The sequence below is a fragment of the Clytia hemisphaerica genome, unplaced genomic scaffold (genome assembly GCF_902728285.1).
Source record: "Clytia hemisphaerica strain Z4C2 unplaced genomic scaffold, Clytia hemisphaerica genome assembly, whole genome shotgun sequence".
NCBI lineage: Eukaryota > Metazoa > Cnidaria > Hydrozoa > Leptothecata > Clytiidae > Clytia > Clytia hemisphaerica.
Genome location: NW_027103608.1, coordinates 213,050 through 239,678, shown reverse-complemented (window position 1 = coordinate 239,678; position 26,629 = coordinate 213,050). Strand labels below are relative to the sequence as shown.

At 34.0% G+C, this 26,629-nt stretch overlaps 2 protein-coding genes across 2 annotated transcripts; one reads left to right on the top strand and one right to left on the bottom strand.

Moving 5' to 3' along the window:
- Positions 1-391: 391 nt before the first annotated feature.
- On the bottom strand, positions 392-18,309 carry LOC136802169 (probable UDP-sugar transporter protein SLC35A4). The gene is made up of 7 exons (XM_067058889.1): positions 18,278-18,309; positions 17,747-17,855; positions 15,768-15,956; positions 13,714-13,772; positions 10,501-10,563; positions 9,670-9,794; positions 392-498 (listed from the first exon to the last, which is right to left on the bottom strand). Exons 1-7 carry the CDS (start codon positions 18,307-18,309, stop codon positions 431-433), a joined length of 645 nt encoding a protein of 214 aa, XP_066914990.1. The 3' UTR covers positions 392-430.
- A 551-nt stretch (positions 18,310-18,860) lies between these two features.
- Positions 18,861-20,564, top strand: LOC136802139 (protein CIP2A-like). The gene has a single exon (XM_067058855.1). It carries the CDS (start codon positions 18,958-18,960, stop codon positions 19,954-19,956), a length of 999 nt encoding a protein of 332 aa, XP_066914956.1. The 5' UTR covers positions 18,861-18,957; the 3' UTR covers positions 19,957-20,564.
- Positions 20,565-26,629: the final 6,065 nt, after the last annotated feature.

The window sequence follows — 26,629 nt, the reverse complement described above, 5'->3', positions numbered from 1 at the left end:
TGGTCTTGTGACCCTCCTACGAAAAACCATCCAAATGCTAGATAACTTTCCAAAGTCAAGATACTCATGTTGCAAAGTTTTTAGTTTTAGCATAAATACAATGGAATTTTAACGATATTAATGTTTTTCTCAGACCTTTCTGATCATACCGAAAAAGGGCACAATCCTGGCCAGAAAAAATAATATCTATTGTCAATCCTTGAAGATTTCTAACCTTCTCCCCTCTTCATCGTGGACGTAAAAAAGCTTTGAGTGAACAAAAAACAACTTCAAATGAAATGCTAGATATTTTACGTGGATAGCCCAGTGATCTAGGACTTTTAGAATGTATTTCGATTGTTTTCAAGGCGTTCATGGCCAGCCAGCTCGGCTATATATGAACTGAACGGAACATTGGAAGGAGTGAGGATTCGAACAGCGAATCCATGGTTTAAGACGCTGACACCTTTGACCACTTGACCATGCTGCTTACCGTTCGATATTTCTTTAAAACCGCTTCTAAAAAAGTAAAAAAGAAAGGTTTCAGTGAAAAATCTTTTTAAGAAAGAAGAGAACAAGAGCAACTGTGTAAGTTTCGATTAAAAATTATGGCTCTTTGTAAAATTGCCTTTTCTGACGTTTTGAAGGGGTTAAAGGTTTTATTTTTACATGTTCCCGTTTCATATCAGACACATATTTCATATCAGGGCAATGTCTTCCTTTTGTTATACTATCAGCATAATTATAAGTGAGAGAATGTTTTTCTTTGCCTCTTTCTGACCAGTCTTGCTCCACATCCGTGTGAATTCAATGTGAAACAAGACGACTCAGAGTCGAAAATTTCGCATATTGTTCGATTATTCATAGATGAAATAATCATATTAAACGACCGGGAAGTACTGCGGTTGCAGAATTTTAGATCGGACCTGAGAAAACTGGCCCTAATAGAGAAGAAAGTTGATTGGAGAGCAAAGTTAACCTTAAAGAAGAAATGGCGAAAAAGTGATTCTTAGATTCTTTTAGAGATTTTTTTGACTTTTTCAGAGACTTGGGAACGTCAAAAACAGAACCTTAGGTTCAGCCCATACTTAACACCTAGTTTTAGTTATGCCAGGTTACGTTACCACCCATCCTCGTTGTAAATAGAATGCAATAAATAGAACGGGGCTAGAAAAAAGCTTTATTGTCACCTAAAAGTGAACGGTCCCAGTGTGGCTTAGTTGCATATTATCTTTGATTGTTTAAAAAAATATTAAGATGTTAGCACCTGGTAGATAAAGCAAAAAAACAACAATACAATCCGGGAATACAATATCCAAAATTAAACGAAATCAGATAAAAGAGCTCAAGGTATATATGCTATTTTGATAAATTTGGCTGTAAATTCTGTGCCAGGTATATATATTATAGTAAGTGTCACGTCATATCAAGCAAAAAGTAAAATTCCTCATTTTTTACTCTTCTTTCATTTTTCTTAATAGTATTTATCTCAAATTTCAAAAACCTTTAATCATTTAGATTATTCATCTCTAATGTATCTTTCCAACGGTGTTTAACTATCTACCTTAGCATAACTTGGTGCTGAGAAATTGTTTGAAAAATAAAGTATCCACATACTTTTTTAGATGACAGACTTTAATGACATTAGATACAATACTAACCCAATCAAGCAAAATCAAACACAATCAACTTTGGCAGGAGGCAATTAGTTTTGCTAAAGCCTTGGAAAATAAATATAACAAGAGTTCAGTTTTAGCCATTGTGGGGGTATTTTTGGCAAAATATTGATATATTAGATAAGAAAAATAACTGTTTTTAAAGCTCGATAGAGCACAAATTTGGAAAGTACATGAAATATTCTAAATTTGGTGGAAATTAAGTTTGGATTTCAAATAAATTTTAAGGCCAACTTCAGTACTACATAAATTTTTTTCCTTAAAACTAAAACTTTGTAATTGCTGTTGTTTGCCTCAGATCCATATCATTGAGACATGGAATTATACTGACGTTATCATTTGAGCAGGTCGATCAACTTTGATTGACTTCCATTTCTCATAAAGCAGAGACTCGCCCACTTAATCAATGGCCAATCAATTGGTTTTAATGATTTATATATCTTAATGTTAATGTTAATGTATATATTCTTAAAGTCGAAAAATGTGTACAAATCTGTAATAGCTTTAAAGCTAATAGAGTTCAACTGCCTATTTTCCAAGATGAATCATTCATCTGTTGATGCCCAATCTTAAGGGAAGAAATTTGTGCGTGTAGAAATATTCCCATCAAACATCTACAAACTTCAGCATTAAAATAATGTCAAGAAAATATTATAAATACACACTTTTCCTAACTAAATATTCATCAGTAAAAATTAATCTTCAATTGAGCTTGAATCAATAGACCTTTTCGCCTTTGCGTCCGCCATATTGAATTGTATGCAAAAATACAGGAACGAAAATGCCGTGGTTGGATTTAGTTGGAATGTATGCAAAACATATGCAAGTTTACACAAAGATTAAAAAGACAACAAAGCATCTTATAAATAAATATTATAATCATTAGAACAATAAAAGATGGAATTTCTTAATCCAAAAGGAAATATTTACAGAACAACAAAAGCCTTTTAGGAATTTGTTCTTAAAGACATTGCATATTCTGTTTTCATGCCATTAAGAAATTCCACGAAGACGGAGTACACACATCAAACTTTCAAAACACGCAAACTGAAAGCAGTAATTATGACGTCACACTTTATCAATGTTTTGATTTGATCATTTGGCGGCTCTATTCCCAGGAGAATAATTTGCCGTCAGCCGAATAAGGATTGTTTTTTACCTTCGCGGGTGATTTTTCAGTTTGAGATTCTGTCTAATGTTATGGTCTTTTGAAGTGCTTGTTCTAAGAGATGAGTGAATATAATTGTTTTTAGTTTTCAAGAGAAGCAAATTTAATCTTTCTTCTACAAGATTACACTTTAATATAATGCCAATTATGCATCTAAGTTTTTATTTAATACTTTCTTTTTGCATATGTTTTGCATACTTTCTAAGGGAATTTCACCACGGCAATTCGGCAACCATAATTTTTGCATACAATTCAATATGGCGGACGCAAAGGCGAAAAGGTCTATTTTGCTTTTTGATTGGGTTGGATCATCTTGATTCAATGGACCTTTTGCTAGAGGCGCAATGTCATGTTGGATATATAATTAATACTCCAGCACAAATCAGAAAAACTTAACTCCACGTTTCAATGGTTGCGGCAAGGATAACTTTGGTTATTGTTATGTTTCCCTTGCATTTTGGGTTGACCTGGGCGAACTTTCGTTCACTTACCAAGTGAAACCGTAAATCGAAATCTCAGTCACCTGCGTAGCATTGTGAGTATTCGATTAAGTTCAACAAAAGATATCGTGTTCAACAAAGTTCGACAACAAGAAATGTGCAACAAATTTGACAAATTTGATTGACAAAAATCTACATTCGAAAAAGTTTGAAAACAAAAAAAGTTTGACAATTCGACAATAAATCTGTTCAACAAATTTGACGAAAATTCTGTTTGAAGAGTTTTTCTCAAATTACTGCTCGATTAAATTCAACAAAGTTTGATTAAGTTTGATTAATGTAATCAAAATAATCCAACTATTAAGGTCTTTTTTTTTAAAGTTCTTTTAAGTTTGATTTCTTTAAATCAAATTTAATCGAATTTTTAAGTAGTCCGGTAAAGTTCAAGAACCCAATTTAGTTGAATACTAATCGGACAACTAAGTTTGACAAAGTTTGATTAAAAATACGGTTCAATTAGTTGTGTTGGATTAATTATATCTAGTATACCGTGAAGTCAGGTACACGCTTTTTTTTTATAAGAATAACTTCTATAAGAATATCAGGGTGAGATTTCGGGTTTAAAACAATAGGCCTATTGTTTAGAACAATAGAAAAATAAGAATAATGCTTACCCTCAACCAAAGTACACTATTCTTATAAAAAAAAAGCGTGTAACTTGCATCAGTAGAGGGAAACTTACATAGCCATCAAATGACTGACCAATCAACAAAGCGGCAAAATTTAAAAACAAATGAACTACGTAGCTCTGCTCGCAGATCTACTCTATCTTTTTGTTTTATTTCAATGACCAGACAGGTCATTCATTTGAGGGCTATGCATGTTTGCCTCCACTGACTGATGCAAGTTTATATCCATTATCTCACGGTAGGACAGTTACATACTGTACAGCTACAGTATATAACTTTTGTCACTTAGATTGACACCCTGCCATAAATCCCTCTGTAAAATTCACTAAAATACTTAGTAACTGATAATCTGTCTTACAACTAAATCAACTATCAACACATATTTCTACCTGTAAAAAAGAAGATCATACCGTACCTTGCTTGCTTGTCATGTCTGAGTCTGTGTGGTTGTAGTTGGTGGTGATGTTGAAGAGCAACTCTTTAATTGTAATTCCCATTACTATATTGGTGCATTTACTAACTACACAAACATAAAATACTATGCTAAAAGAAATATTAATATCTTTAAATACTCAAAAAAAAAGCAAAAACATGATAAAATTACAAACAACCAAACAACCAAATTGCAAATGCAGTTCTTACAGCATCCTGCAAGCCGCCATTTCTAAAATCTAGTAATGTTTACAAATCCTTGGTTACGCCTACCTAATACTTGCGGAGTGAAAAACGTTAGATTTAATCTTAGCGAGTGAGTCCATGCTTAGAATATTCGAGAATGTTCTAGAAATATGAAAACCACTTTCGTTTTCTAAATTTTATTCCGCACCGCGAAAGACAATCGTAATACTTTCGCTATGCGAAATTAACAAGCAACATGCTGAATGGACCTACCTGTTGATCAAAATCAGATAAAAGTAGGTGTTCTACATTTTACTATTGGTATTGAGCAAACACAGTAAGTTTTAGAACAATGCAAAAACGTCTGATTTATTTTCTTTTATCATTGTGTAACTTGGTCGTCTTTTTTTGAAAATTTGACGACGAAAAAAAATTTTCCGAGAAAAATTACTTCAGCCACATTTTAAGGTACCTTGCACTCTATCTTTCTGACAAAAATCAGGGAAAACTAATGAAGCAATTTTGCACCAAGCAAGTCCAAAAAACCTTATTTTTAGGTAGTTTTTGGCCCAAATTTGCCCCCCAAATTTGTTTTCAAAATCGGGCTCCGTCACTTTTTAGGCATTGCTATTTTGTATCATTGTGCAAAAAATGAAAAAAAAATAATGAGCCGATCCCGAGAAAAGCTGCTAACAGGAAAATGGTAAAAGGGAATTTCCCCAAAAAACGAAAATCCGTATTTTACGACGAAAGAAAATTTTCCGAGATAAATTACTTCAGCCACATTTTAGGGTACCTTGCACTCTATCTTTCTGCCAAAAATCAAGAAAAACTAATGAAGCAATTTTGCAAGTCCAAAAAACCTTATTTTTAGGTAGTTTTTGGCCCAAATTTGCCCCCCAAATTTTTTTTTCAAAAATCGGGCTCCGTCACTTTTCAGGCATTGCTATTTTGTATCATTGTGCAAAAAATTAAAAAAAAATAATGAGCCAATCCCGAGAAAAGCTTGTAACAGACGAACGGACAACGGTCAAATTAAAGGACCTCCCGGTAGGTCCAAATAAGCTTGCGAGTTAAAATTGACGAGTAAGCAAACGATATCACTCTTATTAAAAAAAAACAAATTTTTTTTAATCACGAGACACTAAAACTAAGACATTCATGCTCGTATTTAATCAGATCAAGATAATTTTACTATCCCTGCAACTTCTCTAGGGTGTCTAATAAACGGGGGAACTTATTGCCTGGGGATGGAAATTATACTTATAACTCCCCCCCCCCCAAAATGTAATAAATCAGTGGTCAAAGATGTTTTTTTTCTGTGAGACGGAAAATTTCTTAATAGAGATATTTTGGCGTACAGTGACACCCGCAGGCCCCACCATGGTTGGGGCCGAGGCGAGGGCCAGAAAATTTTCAGATTTTTTACCCCCTAGATTGGCTAGAAAGGCTCTAAAATTTGTTAATTAAAACAACTCAAAATGTTCTTAAAATGCCGATCATACAGCGAAAATACACATTTATCTAAAAAGGTTTAAAAATAAACATGACCAAAATGTAAAATCAGCCAGAAACACAGTTTTAATACGATATATCTTTCTGATGGAATTATTCTAGAGAATAAAATCACTATTTGTTGCTAAATAATCATTTCTAACTGAGACGGAAAACTTTGACAACAATTTCAGTGAGACGGAAATCCGTCTGAGACGGAAGAACTTTGATCAATGAATAAATAGACTAAAACCAGACTATTTAAAAGTAAAGCAAGGGACTCTTCTTTTGACAGATGAAAATATTTTCAAAAATTAATAAACGGGGGGAGGTCGAAGTAAGGTTCGGGGGAGGTAAAAAAACGTGGCAGGCCCGTTTATTGGGCACTTGAGAGTACAATGTCCTGAATACCAATAACTTTAACTTTAACTTAATAGAACAGAGTTATATACTGTGGTAATTTAATTACATAGTTTCTAGAGGGGTCAAGACCGCCCCCTTAGGTAAGAGGACCCCCCCCCTTAGGTAAGAGGACCCCCCTTAAGTGCTAACCACCCCCCTTAGGAAATTCATTTAAAATTTCACACCCCCCCCCCCCTAGAAAATCAGTATAAATGAAACAAGCAATATGCTGAATGGACCTACCTGATGATTAAAGTTAGATAGCAATGCGAAAAGAAAAATGAAAAAAATCAGTCAGAAAATATAGCGTTTACCGAAAATACACAACACAATAAATTAACTATACGGCGATTTCCGGCATTTTCAACCGGAAAATTTTTTTTCTCAAAAATCGAACTCGTCCATGTTTTGAACATTGCGAATACTAAAAATGAAAATTCGAGAAAATATCAAAAAACCGATTTTTCCGAATTTTCTTTTTCGAAAATCGGGGTCCGTCACATTTTAGGTATTGTCATATTGCATCAATGTGCAAAATTTCATAAAAAAATATAAAGTACAGCTCGAGAAATTCAAGAAATACTGTCTTTCCGGCGAAAATAGGTTGTTCCGGCGACTTTTAAAATAGTTCCGGCTTCAAAAATCAATTTTATTGAAAATTGAAACATGCTTGATGGTGGGCATTGCTATTGATAATGTTTTTGAATGAAAAAACAACCAATTATAAGGAAAAAGTCCAATGAAAACCTAGAAAAACGGCGATTTCCAGCATTTTCGACCGGAAAATATTTTTTCTCGAGAATCGGACTACGCCATGTTTTGGGCATTGTTAATACGCATCTTTGAGCAAAAAATCAGAAAAAACTAATGATGAAATCTCGAGAAAATGCCGAAAAACCAGTTTTTCCGGCATATTTCCGCCATTTTCGGCCGGAAAATTTTTTTTTTCAAAAATCGGGCTCCGTCACATTTTGAGCATTGCCGTTTTGCATCATTGTGCAAAAAATCAGAAAAAACTAATGAGCGAGCCAATCTCGAGAAAAGCTGGTAACTAACGGACGGACGGACGGACAAAGGTTAATTTAGGGATCTTCTCAAAAATATAATCGATTTTCGATTATTAAGTTCGATTAATGATTCGACTATTTAATCGAATAGCTGCCGTTGTTTAGTCGAATAGCTTCGACTATTTAATCTCCTATATTCGATTATTTAATCTCCTTTATTCGATTATTTAATCCTTGTATTCGATTAATTAATCCTTTTTCGCTTATATCTTAGGGATCCTCTCAAAAATACCGAATTTCGGTAAAATGGTTTTCGGTTAAATTCGGCTGTTTGTTTTGGACAATTTTCCCACCCATCGCAAGTGAAAGAGGATAAAAAATGCTAAAAAAATATATATAAAAAAGTACAGGTTGTAATCCAATTTTCATCGATTTTTCATTGCCTTGAAGTTATATCTTTTTTCAAATGCTGTAACGTCAATTTTAACTTCACGTTTCAATGGAAGCGCAATTTCGAAAAAGAAATCCCTTTATTTTACAAATCACCGACACATATCTACTCATTCTCTTTAGCATTTTTTACCTCCAAAATAAATAAAACTTACTGGTTATCCTTGGGAGTTTTTGATATCCAAAAATGAATCACCATTAATAAAAACAAAGTTTAGATAGATAAAGGCTCCCATCGAAAACTGAATTTCGAGGGGAGGAAAGTCTGTAAGTGAAAACTGAAGCAAACAAAGCATTCCATTTCCATACATACATACCTCTTACAACCATATCTCAATGTAATAAATTTTATAACTTTCTGTTTTCAAAGTCTTTTCAAAATATGAATAAGATCACAATATTTTAGGTTTAATTTTCAGAAAATGTTTTCTTCTCAAAACCAAACTCACAAATGAATTCAATGTTTTGATTGCAACATTTTCGAATCTTTCGAATGCGTGACGCAATTTGATTTGCAGAAAATAGAACTCGCGCGAAAAACAATGCAACGACTTCATTTTTTAGATGACAAATAGTGCAGCATCAATTCTGTGCGATGATTCGATCTCTTATCTAGCCATTAAAAAAAACCTGGATGTAAAATTCGAATCAATTCTTGCAAACAGAATAATAGAGCATGACGTAACTTGTAAGAAAAAAATGTTGCATTGACCAATCAAAACGCCATGATTGACATTTGCGAACAGAACAATAGAGCAAAAGAATGTTTTTTTCCTGCTTTTATATGACGTAATGACGTATTCTTGATCTTGTGAGCGCTCTCCCTTTTATCCTTTTATCTTTTTTTTTGTTTTGCCTTTTTGATTTGAACATGAACACAACGATGGAGTGCTATTTTCGAATCGAAAAACAATAACAAAGAAATAAGAAGCAACTGTGTTGAGAGGTTGATGACAGAGGAAAGTGTGTGGAAATTAAAAAGATAGAAAAAGATAGAAGTATTTTATCGTGGAGGGATCGTGGAATTGTTATCCAAACATTAAGAAACTTAAAGATCATGCGATAATGTGATTCACAAAAGGATTATTCTATCATTTCATAATTTATGATGCCCCTTGGTAGATCAAAAATCCTTAAAGGTAAGAAGAATTATGCAGTCATTGGTTGATTTGACTACGGCTTTTTGAAAATATTTTTTCTTGTCTTTCAAATCCACAGTAGACAAAGGCTTGTTTGCACTGTTTTCGATCTACGTAAGAAAAAATAACCGATATTCGATTATGTTTTGCTTTTGGAAAAAATTCGATTATATTTTGGAATTAAAAGGATTAATTAATCGAATAATAAGATTAAATAGTCGAACCGAGGGGACTAAATAATCGAACTGAGGGGACTAAATAATCGAACTGAGGTGACTAAATAATCGAATTTCGATTGTTAAATAATCGAAGTACTTCGATTATTTAAGCGAATTTTTCGCTTAAATTCGATTATTTAAGCGAATTTATTTTTGAGAAGATCCCTTATAGGACCTACAGCCCACCGGGGTAGGTCCAAAAATTGAAATTTCGCATAATTCAAGGAAGACCCCCCCCCCTTATCTAAGAAGACCCCCCCCCCTTAGGTAAGAAGACCCCCCTTAACTGGAAACCCCCTTAGGAAAGTCATACTTTTAACACCCCCTTACTTTTGGTTCACCAAAACCCAAGACCCCCCTAAATGTAGGGGGTAGAAACTATGTAATACCTGTGTAGACGCCAGCTAAACTGGAAGCACCACAGTAAATGAGCACCAACAATAGACCAGTGGTTGTAATGTAGCTTTTCAGCTCATTTGTATGTTTTTCTTCGGTTTTCACAAGACCTCTCATGCTGTAAACAAGAGAAGGGTCATATTAGATATTTGAAAATCATCACTTGAGATTTGGAAAAACTAAATAGAATGGTAGACGGCTTCAGCTACCATATTACTTCAGATAAACGCCCCCTAAAGGAAAAATGTTTCATAAACGCTACATGTAAACTTATGTGAACGCCCCCTTCGAATAAACGCCTCCCTCTAGGTGGGGCGTTTATTTGAAACAAGTAGCTGTAAAGGAGAAACATTTGGATGGAAAGTTAAATGTGTTAATAATTGTTTTCTTGAGATTTGAAATTTCAATTTTGCTAATTACGATGGTTGACGTTATGGGTTATGGAAAACAAGAAGACAAAATGTTTGAAGGAAAGGCTCCCTAAAATAGGTAATAAAAACATGTATTATTTAGTGCTGATCCTCTGAATCATCCAGTCAATAGACATTTTCATAAATTATGTCACGAATATCACTTGCCTCGTTTTGAAATTATTGCCATGGCGATTAACTCCCAGTGGATTTTCTTAAAACTACTTCCTATTCATAAAAAAATCATTTCATGTCTCAAGGAACACAATCATCATGATAATTGTTTGAATACGAGGCAAGTGATGTTCGTGACGTAATTTATGAAAAGTTCAATCAGTCTTTTAGGTTCCAGGATTACTGTTTTTCAAGAAAAACATGCTTTTCAATAGAAAAGTATCTTTTCGAAGCACCGACCTGTTTACTGAGCCACCGATGAAAAGGAGAAAAATAGCCATCCATTTTCTACTTGTGATTTCCCTAAAGAGAAATATAAAAAGAAGATCCAAATTGAAACGAAAGGAAACGGATGCTTTAAATTCAGAATTTCAGGGTCGCCTTGTTTCACTGGGTTTTGTTTAGGAAATTAATAAGGGCACAATAAACTCTGAGTGATGGAGCTTTTGTTAGATATTAGACAGGAAAGATATATATTGGACGATGATGTTTGTGATGTTATAGTTGATGTTGTGTTGCTTCTAAGGATAAACCAATGGGCGCAGTAAGCGTTTTTACGGCAGGGAACTACCACTGTCACCCTCGTGTGTTGTCAGGAAAGATATGTGTTCGATATCCTGGCTTATCTGACACGTCCATGGTCGATATAGGAATCATTTATTTCATTTTTAAACTTTCTCCATTCGGAAATTTCTAACCTGATAACTGATGGCCATAACTTTTCCTACGCGCACGGTAAAGAACTCTGAGACGCTTGAAACCTAACTATTCGAAGAAAGTGTTGATGGCAGAAAAGCCATCTTTAATGAACTTTATAATTAAATATTTCCCGTTTCCAAAAGGGAAATATTTGTTAAAACGGGCTTTCTCCGTCATAATAATTTCCCGTGTCAAAACGCCTTCCGTACGCCCTGACTGACGCCCGTTTTTAATTTCACAGCGAAAAATGCATCCAGTGAAATATAAGTAATGTATCATGATTCAAGTCGACTGGTAAACTATATATATAATATATGTTACAACTTCCTTACGGATTCTCAAGCCCGGTTATAATAAAACTATTACATGTTAGTAGCAGACCCGACTGGCAATTGTTATGTAGCAGGTTGAAACATGAGTTTTTGCTAGAAAGATGCAGTTTGTTTTGTTTTCAAGTTAAATTTTTAAAATAAATCAAACTGTGTGGGTTTCTTTACTTCCAAACAACCTACCAATAGTTTTGGAACACTCCATAATAAAGGAAGATGGCTGTTCTTGTGGATTGACTTTCTGGTTACCCCATATAAATAAACACGATTCGATGTGACATGAAAGTGAAGAGACTTGTTGGTTTTTTGATTTGTTTGTTTTTGTTTGATTTCTTGACTCATATATCTCATGGCAATTGGGATAGCAAATGACTTTTCATGTATTGCTTGGCTCTACATATGATACCTCTAACTTTGAGCACCTCCAGAATGTTGAAAAAGCATTTTATGAGATAAGTTTCAATTATAATTTTCATGGAAATTTTTAATCGACAGATTTGACTTGGCGTCAGTTTTGTTTGGTTGATAAATCTTTAGCTTTACCATGACCGTGGGATGATTTTCAATAAACTTTTGTTGTTATACACAGTCACTCTACACATGATGACTCCAGTCATGATTGGTATCAGAATGTTGGAAAAAAAACATTTTACGAGAAATTGTCGTAGAAATTATATTGACTTATTTTTACAATTTTGGTGGTGTGGGTTTTGTTGGTTGATAATGTTTACACCGTGGGATCCTGTTAGGGTATCTTGATTGTTGTTTGTTGGAATTGATTACCAAAAAAAAGAGAACTTTTTTTTGATAAATACTTTATTTTTTTCATGAACCGTATGGACATCTTTCTCTAGTCTTGTAAACCAACGCAGTGTCTGTTTTCAAATCTTGAATTCTCTATACCTACTGAACTGAATTGAAGCTCTGACTAGCTCTGTTTAAAGCTATTTAAATGCTTTAAAACTTTGAGGCATATTTTTTTTTTGTTGCTATTAAAGATGAATTTTTACTTTGTCGTAATGTAAATTTATTGTAAAGTTTTAGTTTTTGAGTTTAGTTCATCTGCAGTAGTATTTTTTCAGTAATCCTTAAATCTTGTGAATAAAGTAACGTTTTACCAGACTTATTGCCCTCATTATATTCAAATTTGTATTTTTTTTTAGGACTGATAAGTACATATTTTTAAACACCAAAACAAAGCAAACAACATGCCAGTTCTTTCTGGACAAATATATATGTATACTTTATTATGTGTGCTTTGATTTCTATTTTAATCAACCCTCTCAACTGATGATCTTTCAACTATCATTTAGGAGTATAGAATGGGCTTTCATAGTACCATTTTCTCTAAGTATTTTTTACCACTTTCGTGGATTAAAATATTATTTTCTCACGATAAAAGCTCTTGCTAATAAAACGCTCCAAGGTAACTTTAATCAGGCACACAAAATGTTTGGAGAGACTGCGGGTAAGCAGTGTGCTACTAACACACTTTTTTCAATATGTTGGACAAAAGTTCGTTGTGTTAATATTTGAAAAGATTATGATCTAGATTATTTTTTACACAAAGGAGACCCAGTTTTATAAAAATACTGGAATTAAAAGATTTTTGTTAAATGATGAGCTTCCTCGGATTATTTTTGAAAATAATTACTTTGATATCACTGTCATTGGACAAGTTGATTTTTCTGTTGAAATGTGACATTCTGACAAAGATGACATTATTGATAAAAACTTCCTTGTTATTGAAGGCAATTACATCTCGATTTTAAAAGAAAAAAAACCCTTAAAACATTCAAAATTGTATTTGTTTGATTCTCATAGTCGTAAACAAGAACTTGGAGGAACCTTTAGAACCACGTAACTTGTAACTCTCACCTTTCTTTTACTAAGGCTAATTATCCCTTTTTTATATATGTCAATAATGACCTTCATTTTTAAGGAAATATTTAGTCGCAATTTTGCGATTCTTGTTTAGTTTTAATTATGTTTAATTTGTAATCCCGGGTGTATATAAGTTCTTTTGTTTAGTGTCTTTTCATTTCATTGCGTCTCATGAGGCTTCTTTGTTTTGCATTGCGTCACATTCCCTTGCGTCTAGATAATTGCCCCTCATGGGAAATTAAATTGGGTTTATATTTTGTAACTATTTTGTTTGTAAACTAGTTCGACACAGAGAGAGAAAGAGAGCGTTTTTGTGTGTTGTGCTAGTAGAAGCAAAATTATTTTTACTGTCGTTTTTACAAGAACTTGAGAACTTGACTTTACATTTTTCGTTGTCTATTTTCTGTTTGGATTTCTAGTTTTCTACTTAAGTTCTTAATATTTCGACCAGTCATTAATAAAATCTTTTCACAGCCACAGAAAGCGTGGTGTGCAGAAAACAATAACGCTATGATCCTCAGGTTAGAAATTTCATTCTTACTTTTTGATGATCAACTTGTACAAAAAAGCTGTGCTGACAATTTTCAAGTTGTTCAGAAGCTAAAAAGGAAAAGAAGCATATGTATAGTTTATCAAATTAGATCAAGGACAAGATGATGTTATCGTCCGTTACAGTGATAGTAAAGGCGGGAAAATATGGCGGTATGGCATTATGGCGGTATACGGAGAAAAATTCAGCGGAAGAGTTTCGAAGATAAGACTGGCAAACTCTACTGACTGCAAACTCTTTTCGCCAAAAGAAAGCCCGTTTTGCGAATTATCTTTTTGGGTTTTGGGCTCATTTCTTAGATAGTGATTTTTCGTCTTAGACTAAAGCATAGTCTAATCAAAGACATTTCTATCAAAATTAATAGTATCAATACTTAGGAAAATATGAGACGGTTATTCAAATAATGTCTTAAGTTTTATGTGCAGTAGTGTTTATTGGACCAGCCTCAAATTGTCTTCCACTTATCCCAAATTCTGAAATATTCACGCATTTGACTTCAATGAGACAACATGTGAGAAACATTGTTGACCATTCTTAAAAAGTATATTCTAATAGGAAATCAAAGTTAGAAGTTTTTGACGATTTTTTACTTCGTTGCATCACAAATCTACCTGAAACGTAGTCTAGCAAGCATGCTTGACTATAGCGGGCACCTCACCAAAAAACGGAATTTTTCATTGCGTTTCTTAAGGCCGGCGCAAATGAATCCAACATTCAATCCAACATTTCCAATTCATTGTTGGACAAAATGTTGGACGAAAAGTCACGTGGCAAAATTCGAAAAGTTGCATGAAAAGTCATTTGCACAAAAACGTCAAACATTTTCATCCAACATGATTGAGGCCAGGGCAAACCGATCCAACATTTCATCCAACATGCCTTTTTTCTGATGTTGGATAAAATGTTGGACCAGTTTGCGTCAATTCAAATTTTTGGAAAAAGATGAAAATTCAAAAAAGAAGAAAAAAATCGTGTTGGACGGTGTTGGATGAAGTTTGATCGCCATCAAACATTTCATCCAACATTTGCGGCGAGATCAAAGAAGCTCTCTCATTGAATTGTGTAATTTATCGTGTTGGATTGGTTTGGTGGTACTTTTTTCTTTATTTTTTTGAATTTTCATTTTTTTCCAAGTCATGTCGGATGAAATGTTGGATCGGTTTGCCCCGGCCTTGATTTTCGCTTCATCCAACGCAAGTTTTTCCATCAAACATTTGCCCTGGCCCTTACACAAATGCATCCAACATTGAAACCAACATAAAAGTGACGTCTCTCATAAAAAATGTTGGATGAAAAGTTTGATAGCGATCAAACTTCATCCAACATGATTTCCAACAATTTTCTTAAAAAGTTGCAATTTTATGACTTGCACAAATGAACCCAACATTTGATCCAACAATAATGTTGGATCAAATGTTGGACTCATTTGCGCCGGCCTTTAGTGAGTTCCATTTTGACGATTTTTGAAAAAAAAGAAACTTTCAAGTGCTTTGACGCAAATTCGATTTTTTCGGTACTGCAGGAGCTTCGAAAGCTAAAAGTGACGTCAAAAATCGAATGTTTAGAGCCCAAAAACCCGAGCTCCTTATATGGCCCCTCGGGACCTTAAAACAAGTTTTTGTCAAGCTGGCACATTTTTACTGAGCATTGAAGGGGCAAAGGTCATTATACCCTTAGAAAGTCGATTTCACAGTTCTCATTTGGTATAACGGATGGGTATAACGGCGAGTAGAGTGTTGTTAAACACATTAAAAGCCCTTTGGATGGTGGTGGGGGAGGGAAATAAGCTTGAATTCTAAGCCCAAAGAACGAAATATTACCACTGATTGAAGCTCGAGAAATCGCATATTTAAAGTTTGGTGACGTCATTGGGCACCCGAGATATATTTACGCTAATATGACCCAGCTAAATTTTCTCCAGCTTGGTCAAAAACAAGTCCCAATGGACCATGTAATAAAAAAATGATATAAAAGCTATATACACTACTTGTAAGGGTCACCCAAGACCGCTAACAGACTTAATATAATAAACAAACCAAGTTTACCTGAAACGATGCAGGGTCCATAAACTTTTGCGCATGCGTCACCAAATTATTAACAACAGCGTACAAAAGAGCAGGAACCATGAATAAAAAGATGGCTGTTCGTGGAAGCTGATTGGTGGAATGTTGCTGGTTTGTTGATGAAGTTGATGAAAGCCATTCAATGAAGAGAAGGGTCAATGATGTCGTTATCTAAAAATGGTTTTAAATTAGAAAGATTTTGTAACATTCTTACAGGCTGCATCACCAAAAATGTCTTAGGAGTGCGATCAATTGCACGCCATAAAGTTAGTTTCACAACTAAAAGTTGAGCATAACACTCCTAAATTACTAAAATTAAGGTTTTAGATTTTAGGAGTATGATTGACTACATGCCTGGAATTTTCAAATGATGCAGCCTGAATCTACATTTTGTTTATTATTGGAATGAAGCAAACAATGGCCACACCTAAGTTTTTGAGACAAATTTGTTTTTTTGGAACTTCAAAAATATATATGTTTAACGCAATAAAAGGTATAGCATGAATAGTCATAACAAATATGATGGATATTGGATAGAGCACGACAAGAAATAGTTATCGCACGGTACAGAGTGCAATAGGCTTTTCCAGAAAAAAGATTTTACCCCCACTGTCGAGGATATTGATTTTTCGAAGTATCGAACCCCCTGGATATCCTACTTTATTAGTAAAGACCCCAAGGATATCCACTCTTAAAAATATGCTAAACCCACTGGATATCCTCTCTTATAAAGATGCTTACCCCTGGATATCTTATTTTTTAGTTGAAAAGACACTTTACCCCCTGGATATCCACTCCCTTGTAGATATTTAACCCCTTTTCCAATGTCACGCCTCTTATGCAGCCCAGATTTGGGGGCAACGCCAAACAATCCACGCCCGTCGAGTTCTTATTCTTCAAAAACAAGCTCTCAGAATCATGTCTTTCTCTGACTTTCGTGCACATACTTTTCCTCTGTTTTTAGAATTTAAACTTCTTCAATTTTTTGACTTTGTCAAATACCTTAATATCCTCTTTCTTTTCAAACTTTTGAATCGAAAATTACCTCTTCCTCTTTTACAAACTCTTGAATACAAACGTCTTAATGATACTGACCGTCATGAAGTAATTCGTTGTAAGTCTGGACTTCTAAAAATACCCGAAGTAAAAACAGTGACTTATGGTAACTATTCAATTCTATACCAATCCATCTTGGTTGGAATGAACTTCAAAATTTCGTTCTCTCGATGATTTGTCTACACTAGCATTGGATCGTCTTCAAGATTTGAGCAAATTATATTTCCTCTCGTCGTACACTTGATTTGTGTTTTTTTTTTTTTCTTTTTCGAGTTTGATTTTAAATTTTAACATTTTCCTTTCTTTTCTTTTCTTTTCTTTTTCTTTTTATTCTTTTGATTCTCTTCTTTTTTAAGTCTGTTTTTTTTTTTCTGTTTTTATTAAAAACGAAATTAAAAAACGAAAATTATTTCACTTTATTACCCTAGTATGATCGTTTTATAAACTTAGTATTTTTTTCACTTGTTGTTGTAATTGTATCGTGCGGCCACCTCCTTAGTTTAGCATTATGTCTATGAGTGTGGTCGCTAGTCTCGCTTTCGTTGACAAATAAATGATTTACTTACTTACTTACTTACTTACTTACCTGGATATCCACTTTTGAAAAAAATTCGTTAACCCCCTGGATATCCGATATCCTCAACAGGGGGGGGGGGGCACGGACTATTTCTGGAAAAGCCCAATTTAGGATATATTTTTCGAGTTCAGATTTTTCGTCATATTTTAAAACTCTGAACGAAATTCTTTTTTCCAAGGGTTTCTTTGCAAATTTTACCATTTTCCAGGGGGTATTACAAATTCCCAAGAATTTATTTTTGAATTGAAAAGGTTTGTCCACCCCCTCCCCTCCCCCTTTATGGAGATTTGATGGGACAGCCTATTGACAACTAGAACAATATACATACTTTTGCGAATTCGATGCAAAAAGCAACTGACGCCGAATAAAATGGGATTTTCCCATTTACATCTTTACCAAGGTTTATAAGAATGGAGTGCAAACTGCCAAAGACGACGCTAAAATTGAAGACAAAGAATTATTATTTTCACTTCATGTTGATATTAAGATTGTAGAAAATCTTCACAAACAGATGTGTCCTACTCTTTATAATAAGCTCTAAATGCTCCCCAACGTTTTGTACATTTTTTACACTAAAAAACTCAGATGTTTTGATTTCTTGTACTCTTAGGTTCTAAATACAGGGGGGGTGGAAAATTTTCGAGATTTTAATAAACGGGGAGACCTAATTTAAATTGCTGGGGGGGGGGTGGAAATTGCACTTCTGAAAACTCAAAAATAAGGTAAATATAGGCTAAAATCAGGATACTTGGATCAATATAAGGGGCTAAAAATATTCTTTAAAATTACTAAACGGTCCGGGGGGAGGGATTTGGAAAATTTTCGAAAAATTAGCAAGCGGGGGGCGTTTATTTGGAACCTAAGAGTAGCCTCAGAGCCACAGTAAAACATTGTATTGGGAAACAAAATGGTTAAATAAATTGTACAAATACACCCCCCCCCCTCTCAAAAAATATACACCTTTAGCACTGAATTAACAGGAAAAAGTATTTTTGAAAGTTTCTGAGACATCTGTTCTTATATATAGAACAAGTAGTTAAGAATATTTTAAAGCTTTGCAGACTTTAAAACACCCGATCTCTTAGAAAAATGGACAAAAATACCCCCAAAATGGCGAAATTAAGAACGTGTCAAGAATTTTTTTAGGCTTGAAACCTATACGTTGAAATGTGCTCAACTATTTTTTCGAGCGCGTGCTACATTTTTATGTCGTAATTTTTTTATCAAGCAAAAAGGATTGAAGCCAAAAGATGCGATTACAGCGCGCGCAAGTGGAGGCCGGTGTTATGAAATATGAGCCGCAAGATAATATCCAACTGAAGTTGTCATGGCATCTAAAATTAGTTTTGTTTGATTAAGAATGACATATGAAACTAAATCAATAGAAAGACAGAGAGGGGAGCATAATTTGATGTTATTTAAAAACACTTCGGGTAATTTAAATAAACTCAACTACTTGCGTTTTTGAAGCATTGAGTTTTTATTCGTCCTTGTTTATGTCTGAGTCTCTGTATGTTTGTTGATGCTGTTTAAGAAAAAATGAATCTTGGAGATGAAAGAAATTTAGCTCACAGTTCTGTCGGTAGAAATGCAATGGTGGAAATGGATAGTGGAGAGATTGTGAAACTGAAAAAAGAACATCAAAAAGAGATTGAGAAACTCAAAATGGAATTTAAGATTCAACAACTGGAATCTGAGAATGAGAAAACGTTGAAAATTACGCAGCTAGAAAAAGAAAATCAAACTTTATCTCATCAATTTGAGATGTTCAAATTAAAGAATTCTCGTGAATCTCAATCAAGTCAAGTTCAAGCTGATCAACAACTCCAAAATAAGTTAGTTGAAAAGGAGAAACAATTAGTAGCCAAAGAGCACGAAATGGTTTTGTACAAGAAAGAACAAGAAAATGAATGGAAAATGAAAATAAAAGATTTGGAAAATGAACACAAAGTTAAAATGTTACAAACGGAGACAAAGTTGAACGAGATGGAGAAAGAAATGACAGAAAAAGAAGCAACTGTCCAACATTTGAACAGAGAAATTGAAAATTTGAAAAGAGTCAATCCAAACCAAAACCAAGCTGCAGATAAAGTTGAGGAAAATAGGACGACGATCGATCGTTTGATTTGGGGAGCAAAGTATTTTCACGAAGGAAATAAATCTTCACTTTTGTACCCTTCTTATGGTGACTGGTACAAAGCGATTTCCGCGATGATGGGGGATAAGAAAGTGTTCAAGAAGGATAAATATTTGTTCATGAGAAAGGAATTCAATATGGACCATAAATATCTAGATTTCGTGAACAGAAAAGACAACAGTTACAAAGAAGAATTGGGGGATTTTCTTGTTGAAGATTTGAAAATTGCATTGGAAACTGCAACTGTCTTTCTTCTCCATACAAAGGATTTTGGGAAACGTTTAAAGTTTGAACGAAAGAATCAGACCGCTTCTTATGAATATTGGTGTGTTTATAATGTTTCAAAAGATTTTTATTTCGGTGATAAACGATCTGCAATTGTTTTTGGAATTTTGAATTGAATCAAATATACCAAAGATTGTAACGAATAAAACATTTTAATCAGAAAGATTAGGTTTTGATTGTTTTATCATTTGTAAGTTCATTTTTGAGAGCAGAATTTAATCAGGTGGGATGAGTACCAGCTGGCACAAAACGTTCTTTTAACGTACATTTAACGTTTAATGGACGCTAGCGATGTCAGATGGACGTTATCATGACGTTCTGTGCCAGCCAAGACATGACCCTTTTTAGTGACGTATACGGAACCCCAGCTTCACTCGAAAAGAAAGCAATTGCACTACAAAACCTTTCCCACAGTTTTGTGAACCTGAGGACAAAAGAACTTCTATCCCCATTGGCATTTCGATAGAAATCTTCATTCCCACTCTGGAAAGAGGCTCCCTTGGGGCTGTGAGACAGGGGTGTTTTGGTGTCATTTGGTACTAAAATACCAAAATGGTTGTATAAAAAGGAAGACACGAGAAATCTTACTACATTTTATTACTAAAACTAGCAATTTCATTTTTCTTTAAGTTTTTTTTTTAAATACCACTTCTTATAATAGTGGGTGCACTTTATACGAAAATTTTAGTATCTTTAGATTTAAGTACAGTATGGAAAAACTTTTCCAAAAGGAAGAAATATTATTGGATCATTCATTATAGCTTGTTTCTTGTCTCGAATATTTTGTGTCCTACCTTATACTGTATTGAGAAAGATCCGACTTTTCTTTAGGAAGGCGAGATCGCAAAAAAAGTGTTAGTGCTAGTGGGAGGAATGTGCACAAAGTTGCTGACGATCAGCAAATTACAAAGCTCAAAAAAGAACATCAAAAAGAGATCGAAAAACTCAAAATGGAATTTAAGATTCAACAACTGGAATCTGAGAACAAGAAAACGTTGAAAATCGTGCACCTAGAAAATAAAATTTTAGGCACTCGAATTATTCTCCGATAAGGTTTACTCAAACCGAGAACTAACGAACGAGAAATATAACTCATTAACTTTGACAGTTTTTCGGCAGAAATGAACAATAGCTTTATCCTTATCTGAGTGATGTGAAATTGATATGTGCTCGATTTGAATTGACGGTAATTGTTTAAAAACTAAAACTAAAGTCTGTTTCAATATAATTTGCAGGGGAGACAAAAAAAGGCTATAACTTTTGATAGAATTCGGGTTTTGTGCTTGTTGAAACGACAAACAGGAGTGGAATATTATCATAAAGAAAAAACTCAAAAAAGATCGGAAAATGAAGATTGAAAATGAAGAAGAAGAAAATCAACTTCTTCAATAATTGTGCTATGATTATCATTTTCACACGAGTGATTCTTAGATCTTAGAACATCATTAATGTGAAAAACTTTTCAAAAAAAATTATTCAATCGAAAAATCTACCTTATTGGAACTAATTTTCGCGGGTTTTAATTTTAGCGTTTTTCGCGGTTTTTCGTCAAAATCGCGAAAATTTGATCCCGTGAAAAATTTTGAGAGTTGAAAACCGCGAAAATTAATTCCCGCGAAATACAATTTTTTCCAACTTTATCGAAAAATTTGAAAAATCCCTAGGAAAATGAAAGAAATTTGTCCAAAAAAGGGCAAAGCCGCGAAAATTAAAACCCTCGAAAATTCCAGAATGGAAAAAACCGCGAAAATTAAAACCCGCGAAATGCAATTTTTCGGATTTTTTTTTTCGACCGCGAAAATTAGTTCCCGCGAAAATTAGTTCCAATAAGCCATTCGATTGTTTTTTATTCCCTCCGCGAATTTTTGTAAAAACTTGTGTGACCTATAAATGATCGAATTTTCTCTTCTCACACCACGCATCTTTATACAAGTGATAAGCTTGTATGGTGTGTTTGTGTTAAAGTTAAAATGTCAAACAGTAGTGAAACTTCAAGTGATGAGCGAACCACTCTTCGTCAAAATGTTGCTGTAAAAAAGAATGCAAGTAAAAAATTTACACCGAATAAATCATTTAGAGAAGTTGCTCTACAGAGGGCTTTGAAAACTTATGTAATTTCAAACATTGTGGAGAGTTATAATGTGCTTGCAATAAGAGTGCTGTGGAAGGAAGAATATTATTCGGATATGTTTACAAGGAGGCAAGATTTGGAGAAGATATTCAAGGATATTGTTATAATTAAAGTGTTGATCAGCTGTGTTACCGCAATGGAGAAAGGTGAAGAGTTAGACACGGGACTAAGTTTTTGGATGGCATTTGATTGGCCAGATATCACAGCAAACAAGTTCGAGAACATGCTTTGCAAAAAGGTTATGGAGTCTGGTGTTAAAATCGATTCGTGCAAGGGAGTCAAACCAAGAGTTATGTCTAACTCTTAGATAATTCAATCTTTTTTTCACTGAATTATTCTGATAACCTGTTACAAGACTTAATTTTTATTACAACTTTTGGTCGATTTGTTACAACTTGTTACAGCTTGATACGCTTTGTTAATTTCGCTTAGCGAAAGTATTACGATAGCCTTCCGTGTATGTGGCGAGACATTTTTTGGGGCGCAAATTATGGCGTGGACGTTTGGCTGCGGGCGTACTACGGCCAATATTCTAAAGGTGGACTCACTCACAAAGATAAAAAGTGATAAAAAACAGGGCTTTTCTAAATAAATAAAATACGCTAGTGCAAGAAGTGTAACTAAGTTTTTGTAAACATTCATCGTGAGAACTTTTTAAATGGCTGCTTGATTATTATTGCACATGCTTTTGAAACTTGCTGCTGCTGTATAAATTATTTCTGGTTTCATGTTTTCTGGTCCTTTGTAGAGTGTTTAAAGAGGTTTAATATTTGTTTACTACTAAGTATAATTTTATGTTTGTGTAGTTAGTGAATGCACCAATAAATTGATCATGCTCAGTAAGTAGGAGTTGATTTTCCACAACAAACAACAACATTATTAACCCTCTCTTCTCTTCTTCTCCAAAACTACAAACAGCACAGGTATGATCTTGTTTTCCTTTTTTCACCAGATAGTTATGTGTTAATAGTGAAACCAGTTGTGACAAACAGTCAGTTTTAGCAAGTACCGTGAAGTCGGGTAACTTGCATCAGTGGAGGCTAACTTGCATAGCCATCAAATGACTGACCAATCAAAGCAGCAAAATTTCAAAACAAAATGAACTATGTAGCTCCGCTTGCAGCTCTAGCCTACCATTTTTGTTTTGATTTAACTTTGTATTTTAATGACCAAACGGGTCATTCATTTGAAGGCTATGCATGTTAGCCTCCACTGATGCAAGTTACCCGATCTCACGGTATTTCTTAGAAATCATGTCAATTGAAATTCAGCAATCATTTTTGTATAATCAAAACGACCCTGCCTAGACACTGCCGTACATTGTCATTGTACGGTGATTTACGGTGGGAAAGGTGGGGTGTACAGTACAGCAGATTTCAAATTAACCTATTTTCACCGCCGTACAAAGGACATTTAGATCCAGCCCCAACGTGATGACAGTTTTTTATCCGATGAAGTTTGATTGGTGTTCGACGAGTTTGGTTATAAAAGTTCCAGCTTTTCCTCCCCAATGGGATGATAGATATTGGCTCGCTCTTTAAGCTTAAGTTGCCAGAGGGGAAGAGAGCCAGGAAGAAAAAAGTACACGATGACGGTAACGAACTTAATTTTTATAACCTGAGTATCAAGATTATTGCGATCTTCTATAACTTGAGCCAATGTTAACATCCCAACTTAGAGAGGAGAGCCATCCAAAACGTTAATTAGACGTTTTGTTTACAAACCCCCACCCATCAAATAATGTCGCTGTGGCAATCAATTTGATTTTGAGATATTCAACCCTCCTTCCATTGCTTTTTTATCAGCTATCTTTAAAGGTTACATTTAAAAAATAACGGAGATAGTTTCTAAACTTTTTCAATGATATTCCCAGAATAGACCTTTTTTCAAAGAGGCCACCCTGTTGAATAATTATGTAGTCCAGCAGAAAAACAATGATAAAACCATGCATAATTATTACAATATGCATGATACAGTAATTATGCATGGCTCTATCATTGTTTTTATAGCTGGACTACATAATTATTCAACAGGATGTCCCCTTGAAAAAAGGTCTATTTATTATCTCCATAATATAGAGTGGAAGAAAAAAACAGCCCATCAGCAAAAATTTGAGGGCTGTGTAGGCAGTCAAACAAAGAGAATCTGAGGCATAAACATTGGACCGTTTGTTTTGGTTTTCAAAACAGCCGAGGCGATCAAAAAGAAACATTACTAAGTAACATTTTGGAATTGAATTAACTTCTCTATAACTGAGTAAACGTCCACAATACTTACTTACCCCATCTTCCCAAACGTCCAATCGAGGGTTTTTCGTGGCAACTTTGAGTTTGGATGGCTCCCCTTACGGTACAACCTAGGTCAGACAGGTCATTCATTTGAGGGCAATGCATGTTAGCCTCCACTGATGCAAGTTACCCAATCTCACTGTATATAGGTACTATTATAGGTCTCTCAATGATTCTCCTGCTTGATGATAGGAAACAAGTTTGTTGTGTAGCTTTTTTTGACTCATATACTGTCAATTGGATGTTTTCCGTACTGGTTTTTCACTTTTCCATCTTTTGAATAACATCATATTTAAAATGTCCAAGACACATAAATTCTGTTTACGTTTTTTAAAGGATTTGATTTTGATTTTGAGGAGAAAACAAACAAGGTAAATGTTTTATTGTTATTTTGGCTCCTTGGATGAATTTGAGTTAAGTTCTTTATTTTATTTGTAGATTCATTTCTATGTACTCTCGGGTACCTAATAGCAGTCCCCCCGCTAATTAATTTTTTGAAAATTTTCCACCCAGGACATTCTTATTCCAACCCCCCACTTATTGATTTTTGGGAAAATGCTTTTGAATGTTCCCTCTTTTGTCCTAATTCTGCTGTATTAGCCTCCTTTCAAAAGTTTTCCACCCAGGACATTTTTATTCCAACCCCCGCTTATAAATATTTGAGATTTTTTCCAACCCTCTCGCTTATTCCAAACACCCCGGCTATTAGGTACCTGAGAGTATGCTAAATACTCATTTATTTTAATGTATAACTCAAAATAGTTCAAAGTAAGAAACAACTTAAAATCAACTTTTCAGGACAAAGAGACGGATAAAGGAGAAACTCCAAAAAAGAGTGTGTCAAAAAAGACTAAAAGAAAAGCTGTTGAAAAGAAAGTAAAACAAATCTGTTAAAACTTCTGTATTTTGTTCCAAGAGAAATTTTGTGAAAAGCAATTTTATTATGTTTCTACTCTGACAGCAGCTGACAGTACATACTCAAAATGATAGCCCCATAATTACTAAGGAGGCGTTACTGGTTAGCACTCACATGCAATATTTTTTAAATTTTGTTACTCTAGATCACTTGATACATTACTGTCTTAAGGCATTAAAGCGGAATTGGGCTTTATATTATTAATTTTCGTGATGCATTGAAAAAACGTAGACCTACATCCCTGCTGCTGCAGCACCTGAAAAATGCTTTAAGTCTCAGAACAGTTTTTTATGACTTCAAGCTTTTATATTTGGATGGTCCAATTTTTAATTAATTGATATAGATACCAGAATGGAAAAATTAGATTTTAAAATTGTAGCAAGTTTGTTTTCAGGAAGATTGCTCACAAGAAGAAGAAAAGAACAAAAAGAAAAAAAGACCTCAAAGAAACAACCTGTTGATAAGAATGTAAATGACTTATTCATATTTTAGACACGCACAGAGCCTATAGGATTCAGATATGCTGTGCCAGATTAGTCTACTTTTCCAGTCTTTGTTACACACTTTGCTGCTTCCCTTCATTTTAACAACTTTAATAACAAAGAAAATATATTTTTTATCAAAGATTGTTCATGCCCAAAAGATGGTCCACCAAGACTTTCAAAAAGAACTGTTGAAAAAGGTTCATTATATTGATTTTAAATCGAAATTTTTAAATTAAATATATTGATTTTAAATTGAAATTCTTAAATCAAAATGTGTATTTTTCTGCAACATTTGTGTATTAAATTATTGCAAATTTATTTTTGTATTTATTATTATAGGCAGAGGAGAAGGAAGATTTTTCCCAAGGTAAACTACATTTCTGTCAATTCAAATATAATTGCTTTTTTATTTCAAACTTTTTTCTAAAAATTGTTAATTCTTTACACTATAAAGTAATGAGAATAAATGCTTCTATCTGCTAAAAACCTTGATTTACAATTTGAAAATGAGAGTGACTGAGCTTCAGAAAGCTAATGCTTGTAAAATTTTGAGCTAATATTTTTGTAACTAAAAAGGAATCTAGAATGTCTAAGAGATGACATTTAAAATATCTAGGAAATGAAATGTTTCGTCTTATAAATAATGTTAACTGTAAGTGTACAAACTTAGGAAGCAAAAGCCTTTGTGATTTTTTCAAATTTTGGTTTGCTTTACAAAAAGATGTTTATTAAATCTTAAACATAAAGGTTATTAAATTAAGTCGATAAATTTTTTATTAATTTGTTATTAATTGACTTCTAAAACATTATTAACAATCAATTTCAGATCCACTTGTGAACTTTCCTCAACCAGAGAACTTCACAAGTGACCCAGATGCCCTAAGGAGAACAGTTGTAGGGGGGTCACCTCACGCTAAACTTCCTCTCATGAGTAAGGTCAATAAACAGGAGACCGAAAAACCCAAAAGA

Bases quoted from the DNA above. Each gene is read 5' to 3' on its own strand.
- LOC136802169 (XM_067058889.1), bottom strand. From the start codon at position 18,309: ATGTTTTACTGTGGCTCTGAGGCTACTCTTAG. The intron at 17,856-18,277 runs GTTCCAAATAAA...CTTCAATTTTAG, and splicing joins GGCTCTGAGGCTACTCTTAG to CGTCGTCTTTGGCAGTTTGC. The intron at 10,564-13,713 runs GTAAGAATGAAA...ATTTCTCTTTAG, and splicing joins TACAAGTTGATCATCAAAAA to GGAAATCACAAGTAGAAAAT.
- LOC136802139 (XM_067058855.1), top strand. From the start codon at position 18,958: ATGAATCTTGGAGATGAAAGAAATTTAGCTCACAGTTCTGTCGGTAGA.